At 41.5% G+C, this 7,707-nt stretch overlaps 1 protein-coding gene across 2 annotated transcripts; it reads right to left on the reverse strand.

Moving 5' to 3' along the window:
- Nucleotides 1–3,010: 3,010 nt before the first annotated feature.
- On the reverse strand, nucleotides 3,011–7,536 carry socs9 (suppressor of cytokine signaling 9). 2 transcript variants are annotated; one of them, XM_083913562.1, is made up of 3 exons: nucleotides 7,445–7,492; nucleotides 6,460–6,509; nucleotides 3,011–4,992 (listed from the first exon to the last, which is right to left on the reverse strand). In XM_083913562.1, exon 3 carries the CDS (start codon nucleotides 4,815–4,817, stop codon nucleotides 3,177–3,179), a length of 1,641 nt encoding a protein of 546 aa, XP_083769688.1. In that variant the 5' UTR covers nucleotides 4,818–4,992; nucleotides 6,460–6,509; nucleotides 7,445–7,492; the 3' UTR covers nucleotides 3,011–3,176. The 2 variants fall into 2 exon arrangements, with proteins under 2 accessions (XP_083769688.1, XP_083769689.1); XM_083913563.1 differs by lacking the exon at nucleotides 6,460–6,509 and having other exon boundaries at nucleotides 7,445–7,536.
- Between the last annotated feature and the right edge of the window lie 171 nt (nucleotides 7,537–7,707).

Here is a 7,707-nt window from a genome sequence, read left to right on the forward strand (position 1 = left end):
ATTGTCCTCAGGTGTTCTGAACATTTCAAGCTTATTCTCCACCCCCACAATGCTCAACGAGAGATTAGGCTCAGAGTAAAAGCTCTTCCTTCAATGAAAGGAAGGGGGGAAAAAGAGGTCCAAACAGGCACAAACACACTAAGTATGTGTAGCCAATCTGCTTTCTGCTTTGCTTGAGCATGCTGTCCCTCTGGGCCTGTGGATCCAAGCAAAGAAAAGACCCCCTTTTCCCCCAGGACCTGTAATACCTGCATGATGAGTGCCACAGTGCTGCCAGCTTCAGCAGACACACTCAATCCCACCATCAATCCACCACACGCATAGAACACACATGCCTAACAGCAGCCAGTGTAAAACACACTGAAGCTCTTTGCAGCCACCTGCTGTGCTTGATGTAAAACAGCATTTTTGTTGGAATCATCGTAAGGCATCAAAACACTATTAAGCTGTATGTGCTGTTGTATGAAGCTAATGTGTATAATTAATCAGCTATAAAACGGTATAGTGAATTGGTAACACTATTTTACGCTTCTGTGTTTCCCCAAATCTGTCCTTGGAAATAACGATATAATTTAGTACTAGGTGCAGGGCAATTGGACGGTTTAGGTAGTTTCATAGAGTTTATAATAAATAGAGGATTTATAGATGGATTTAAACAGCTGCCTGTAAACAAATTTTTACATTTTTTTTTAATTTTCAGCTGACCTGTAAGTATCTCAAGGTCAAAGTGGCAATTCAGTTGTTGATTGGAATTGTACCATAGTTAATTAGTGCCAAATCACAGTGAATTACAGATGCACATAAGCCCCTGTTTAGGAAATGATGGGAGCTGTTGAATAAAGTGTTAAAATTCTTTACATGGGGTCCAGACACAGAAATTATTATTGGATCTTATCTGCCAGTTATACCAGATTGCAGAGCATTGTATTGTGCTGGGAAATAGAAGACAAAAAGCCTTGAGATGTTGAGGGTCTGAATTGCTTGTGTATAGGGTCCACAGTGTCGCCCACACTTGTATATGCATAGGTCAAATGTCTTCCAACACAGTAAACCTGATTTTATAGTTTGGTTTTTATAGTGACTTAATTAGGGGTACACAGGTCAAAGGTCCTGACTTTGCATTTTGAATGCAGACTTCAATGCTCCCTTGGAACTGCTGTTTAAATTATAGCTGCTTCATTAGTGGATGAGTGCTTGTCAGGGATGATTTGCATCCTGCATATCAATCGCCCATCTTATGGAGAAAACAGCATCACAGTGGTTCAGAGGAGGATCTGGGATCCATTCTCCATGCTTTCCCATTAACACTGTGACGGTTGTCTTTTGTGATTATTACATAGTGCACACAACGATTAGCAGTGTGGTCTCTTGTGTTTTCATGAATACAATATGCTGTTCACACACAGCCGTAAATGACTCCACCGCATAGGTAAACTTGGCAATTCATCTCTGAATAAAGTCCTGGATAATAGGATAAATGAAAGTCTCTCTAGCATGCAATGCATTTTACTTTCTTTGTGTTGCCATGGGGATTGTGATTTATTTGTACATTCAAACACAGATGTTTCTTGTCTTGCGCCATTTGCAATGTCCATAGAGCATTATTCTGTAGAGGTGTACATCTTGGTAATTTAATATGCATACAAATGCATATTTTATCTTTGTATTTGTTCAACAGAACCCAGGAATTTGTAGTCCATTGGTGAGACAGTGAAATGGGAGACTTCACGATTATTTTCAGTCGATTTATTATAGTATATTCTGCTGATTTGATTTCTTTTAGCACTGACCACAGGTGTATTATGCAATATACCATACGCTGTATATAATGCACTATACCCTGTGCAACCATAGACTGAACTTTGAGCATTCACTCCCTTCATGTACTGTATTTTGAGCTTTACCTCTCCTCAGTGCTTTTAGTTTTTTTTTTTAAGACCGATTCCTCCTTGCAGAGCTTTCCAGAGCTTGCAGAGTTTTGTCTCTAACCAACATGTCAAGCTACATAAAAAAAAGCTCAAAAACCTAATTTCTCCCATCATTATTTTTGTCAATTACAATTAATCAAAGGTAATTTTGTCCTTGAAATGCTGGAATGATTAGTGTGTCAACATCCCACCTTTTTGAAACATGCAAAACAGGAAGTTTAGCAACAAGATTGTTTCCCCCTTTAAAAGGATAAGGGTCTTTACACCACTATTAGATGCCAATTTTTTCAAATCTAGACCAACCCCTCTGGAATAAAACTTGCTACATTTAGAATTGGACCACAGTCAGATTTTGAGCAAAATAAGGTACATAAATGCCTGGGCTTCATCATTTGTATTCTGATAATACAGCTGCTTTACCTGCTGCTGACAAGTTCATGAAGGCCACATTTGATCCTTTACTTCAAAACTAATGAAGACCGCTGGCACCAGCCGCTGCCTCACAGGGGAAACCGCAGATGGTTGTATAATGTTAGCTGAAAACAAAGCAGCTGAATGATGTAGAATCATAGCACAAGATATTCACTTACTGCCAGTTGTGCATGACTTTTTTCATCTTTCCCTGAATTTAAACCACAACACCGAAAACTAATGCATGTATGTACTCATACCTTCAATGTTTGACAAATATCTATTCTAGAGCAAGCCTTCTACTTTTTATTAACAGGTAACATATGCACCTACCGCTCACCCCTTATTATCAGCCCTGGGCTCAATGGAAACAAAGATTAATACTGCAAACATGCTTCACTCCCACACCTCAGTAACAAGAAGAAAACCGTGTCAGTATGTATTCCACCTTCTCAGCACGTGACTGATGAACAACTCTATTATAATCATCTCGATTCACACTAGGACACTTCCCCCCATCGTCAGATAATTAAGCTGATTTAGTCACACTTGAAAACAGAGGATGTGTGAGGGTAATTCTCAGAACACCACAAATCTAAATAAGTTTGTTTAATTTGAGTATGAAGAACTTTGAGTGTGCAAGATCAGTGAGATTACATATTGTCTCATCATCACAAGTGTTAAATCGTGTACAGCAGGAATAAAATAAATACATACATTGAAGGGTAGTTAACACAGCCAGATAGTGCTAAGAGCAAGAGTCATTCAGGTTAATTCAGTTCAGTGAGCATTAGAAATGTATTTAGTAGTTTCTTTTAGTCACTTTGTTGATGTTGTTCATTCCCACCAGGTATCCATTCGCCGTACGCGTACTCTCTGTTTATAGTGGTATTCTTTCAGGTGCTTTTTTAGTGCATTTGGAATGGGAAGCACGTTAATACCATCATAGGTGGTGCAGCTGCTAATGACCGCTCGACACATGTGCTGCAGGTTGAAGGGCTGTGTGCGATGGATGGGGTTGGACAGCAGGGGTTCAAAAAACATGCAGGAGTTGGGGTCCTTATAGTGCTCCAGCAATCCCGTAACTGTGGGAGCGTGGAAGACACTTGGGTCGTGCACATCAAAGCTAAAATTGTGGTTCCACTGTTCAATGCGTGCATGTAGCGAGCGGCTGTAGCGGCGGAAGCTAACGGAGAAGAGGTAGTCTTCCTGAGCAGAGTCCCGCAGGAGGAAGGTGCCTTCAGGCTTTCCCTCGAGCAACGTCTCTGCCTCGTAGCGGTCCATCACCCCCCAGTAACACGGGAGGTTGGTGATCTGCAGCAGGTCTGGAACTAAACAGTGAATGTAATCGATCTGTGTGTGAATGCGGTAGCCATCGTGAGATTTGTCATCCTCAGTGGAAGGAAGTACTGTAGTAGCGGCTCTAGAGGGCACGTTGGTCGCTGTAACCTCTGGATCAACCAGAGGGTCGGGGATAGTATCACAAGTGTGGACAGTGGCTGAGGCTGAGGCTGAGGCCACCACCTCATCCAGAGTGTCCAAACAGCTCTGTAGAAGGAGCTGGTGCTGCTGCTGTCTTTGGAGAAGAAGCTCCTGTTGCTGGTGAATGGAGGCTCTATCAGCCCCAGCCAACTCATTCATACCATGAGCCAGCTTCGGGCCATGCTTGTAGAGAGGGTTAATTTGGGCTGTCACCTCAAATGTGTGGATCTCTGCATTGGGTGGTGGCTCGACACCTTGTTCAATACTGATGCGCCTGCGCTCTCGCAACCTGTCATCTACGTCCTCTACCACGGTAGCCATGGCTGGAGTAGGAGCACTGCACACTACTGCAGAATCAAGCATGGGAGGCTGGGTAATGGGGGCCGTGTGTTGCTTAATGAGATACCACTTCTGTGCCAGTTCTGATCCTACAGGGAAAGGGCAGTCATCCAACATCAACTCACTGAGATGGATCTTGCGTCTGGAGGATGTACAGGCAGTCGATGATGAAAGAGCCTGTGGAGATGGTGCTGGTGCCGCCGCACTGTGTGTCTTTATTGGGAAACACTGCCCCATTGCGTCTTGGATTTTTTGCCGGAGAGTGCGACTGCTACTTGACCCTCTACTATCACTTTCACCAGGTATCTCTGTAGCAGAGCTAACTGTTCCCAGTGCTAGTCGAGCTGTTACTCGTTCTTGTCCTAGTAATGAGGCAGCAGCTTCCAAACCCTGCCATCGCCAACTCTCCCTCAGAGAAGAGGAGGAAGAGTGGTCTCTGGTCTCGAGGTCACTCAACAGCTCACCATACTCAAAGCCATCGCTGACAGGCCTCTCAGCTGCTGGTTCATGGGAAGCAATGCCTTTTTTCTTCCCCTTTCCACCTTTCCGTCCACTGCCTGCATCTCGTCTCTCTTCTGACCGACTCTGTCTTACCTTGGGACGGGCCCCCCTCTCTCTATCTTTCCCTCGGGTCCCTGAGTCCTTTGGCAATGACATGATAGACTATGTGGTGAAAAAGCAGCAGTTGTGCCACTCCAGGGAGTTCCCAAGGGATGACTTGAAATTGCAGTTAGCTTCTGACAGGTAGTTTTCCATCCACATCCCTTGTTTGAGACGTCATTATCATTGTCCATACATTGTGGCCATGGACAATGATTTGATTTAAAACAACCTGCAAAACAAAACGGAAATTCAACTTGGAGCTTGCAATAAACTTTTTGAGATAACAATAACATAAAATAACTGTTATTTTACTAGTGATAAGCCTTTCTAAAAACTGATGCAAGCAGGGCTTGAGTTGGCAACAGCCCTGCTCAAAATTCTACCTTCATGAAGCTAAAAATGTTCAGTTTCGTTTAAGAGGTTTCAGAGAGGTGGTAATTTTAGAGCTGCAACCAATGTTAATTGTCATTATCATTTATCCATCCATTATCTGCAACTGCTCATCCCAGTCAAGGTCGTGGGGGGCTAGAGCCAATCCCAGCTGACATTGGGCGAGGGTCAGGGTACACCCTAGACAAGACACCAGGCTATCACAGGGCTGACAGAGAAAGAACAATTCAGGCTCACATTCACACCTATGGCCAATTTGGAGAAAAATTAATTTGACATGTTGTCTTTGGTCTGTGGGAAGAAGCCGGAGAACCCAGGGAAAACCTGCGCTGACACGGGGAGAACTTGCAAACTCTTGTTCAGTATTTTCTATGTTAATCTTTAGGTCCCTGAAACTGTTTTTTATTTTTTTAAATACCCATCACAATTTCCCAAAGCCCAAGCTGACACCCAAAACTTAAAGATATCCAGTTTAAAAATATCAGTACAGATACACATTTGAAAAGCTGGGCCGAGTTAATTTTTGCTTTGAAAGATGACTTAGATCAGTGGATCACAACCTTTTTGGTTTTAAGTAAGATAAACACACATACCCCTCAACCAATAGCTATCCCTCAGGCTACTTTTAGCTAACTGCTTCAGCCATTTATCAATTACTTTTAGTTAACTATTGCGCAGGATTATTCTTATGGCTAGTTTAAGATAACTATTTCAGCCATTTACAAATTACTTTTAGCTAACTATTTTGCATGACAATCCATTAGGCTACTTTTACCTAATTATTTAAATAGTTTTCCCACTGCTTTTCACTAATTATTTGAAATTTTTAGTCATTGCTTTTAGCTACCAGTTTAAATGACTGTGTTAAAGTGTTACAACTGACATTTGAATCAAATCACAATATCCATATATATTATCAGTTGAGCTGCTTCACAATCTTCCCCCATAGAATTATTCAAATCACTGACTTAGAGGACCAATCTTTTGTTAAAATAGTGCAGATTAATTTTCTGAAGATGGGCAGATTAACTTATCTTTCAACTCTTGTTGATCCAGCTTAATTGTGATTTTGAAGGCTGCTTGTGGTGTCATTGAAGTATTGTTATACTGCGATTTGGTCCTAGTGTTTACAAGAGTTTGACAGAGTTCACACGCACACACACACACACACATACGCACACAATTACTTTGAATTCAACCCATATTGGAACACATTAGGGAAGTAGAAGAAGTAAATACAGGCCCAACTTCCAGTTAGATTAATCATATCACATGGTGTGTGAAATTGCAGTTAAGTTGTACCGACCTGCTTGCTTTTTAGCTTTCAGAAGTCCTTAGTACAGAGCACATCCTGCCCTAAAGTCACAGATGATTAACTGTCACAAGCAGGTAAACAGACATCATGTTTACCAGAAAAGACGTGCTTGACTACTGGTTAAATCATTAAAAGATGATAGTGAATAAACATTTGTATGGATGCCAACTGCTGTAATGTATCTATCCAATCTTAAAAGCAAACACACTATTTGCTTTAATCAGTATTCTATGACTTTATCACTTTTAACTGGGACATTATCGACAGATTTGCCATTCCATCACTCATGCAATGTGACCACAACTCCATCACTGCTTTTGACACAGTAGTATCTTCTACAGTTGTTACATGTTTATGTCTCGTCTTCTCATCCAGTTAAACGTCCGGTCAAGTCAATTTACGTTTCATCCGCAATAACCTACCGTTACCATAGGTGACAAACTCGTATCTAGGTTACCAGAAAGCAGTTAGTTAGACAGCGGTTTTACACTGCGTTAAAACAAAAAAGTTGACATAACTAGTGCTGAACAGCTGAAGTTTTTTTCCTTCCATTTTAACCCAGTTGTGTCAACCCAACGTAATTTCTTTGCTTGAAAGAAAGACTAAAGATTAACTCCTCTAAAAAAATCTCTATTATCGAGTGAACTGTCGATTAAAAATGAACATTTTTCCAACTTATCCCCCCCAATACAACTTCTGCTAACGTTAGCTATCGATAAATACGTGCGATGTGTCAAACTCTTCAAGCGAATAAACTACTCAAATCACCCTTTCTCAATGAAACGTATGCAGTCATAACATTAACGTTAGCCACTGAGCTAATGTCGTTAGCAAGCAGCTGTTTCTGCTCGGTGGGCTAAGTTAGCAGCTATCAGCTAACTTGGCTACTCTTTGCTATATGAGGAAAAGGTTAAGTTGTATTTATGTGGCAACGTATATCTAGCTTTCTCAACTATAACACACACTGAGAACTTACCTAAGCAGTTGTTGTGAACTTTCCCGACGAAAGAGCTCCCGTTTCTTCTTCGATAAACTAATGGCGTTAACAAAAAACTGCTAAGACCGCGCAACCCGGAAGTAAAAAGTAATTGGGAGTAATTTCTTCAGGAACGTCGGCACACGACACAAGGGACATATGAAACATGACAAATGAGAGCAATACAGAGACATGACCGGCGTGTCCAATGTGTAACCAAATAAACAGAAACAACAAGTTTTAGTTGCAAAAGAACTGAACCT

Source organism: Echiichthys vipera (genome assembly GCF_963691815.1).
Source record: "Echiichthys vipera genome assembly, chromosome: 5".
In the NCBI taxonomy this organism is placed as follows: Eukaryota; Metazoa; Chordata; class Actinopteri; order Perciformes; family Trachinidae; genus Echiichthys; species Echiichthys vipera.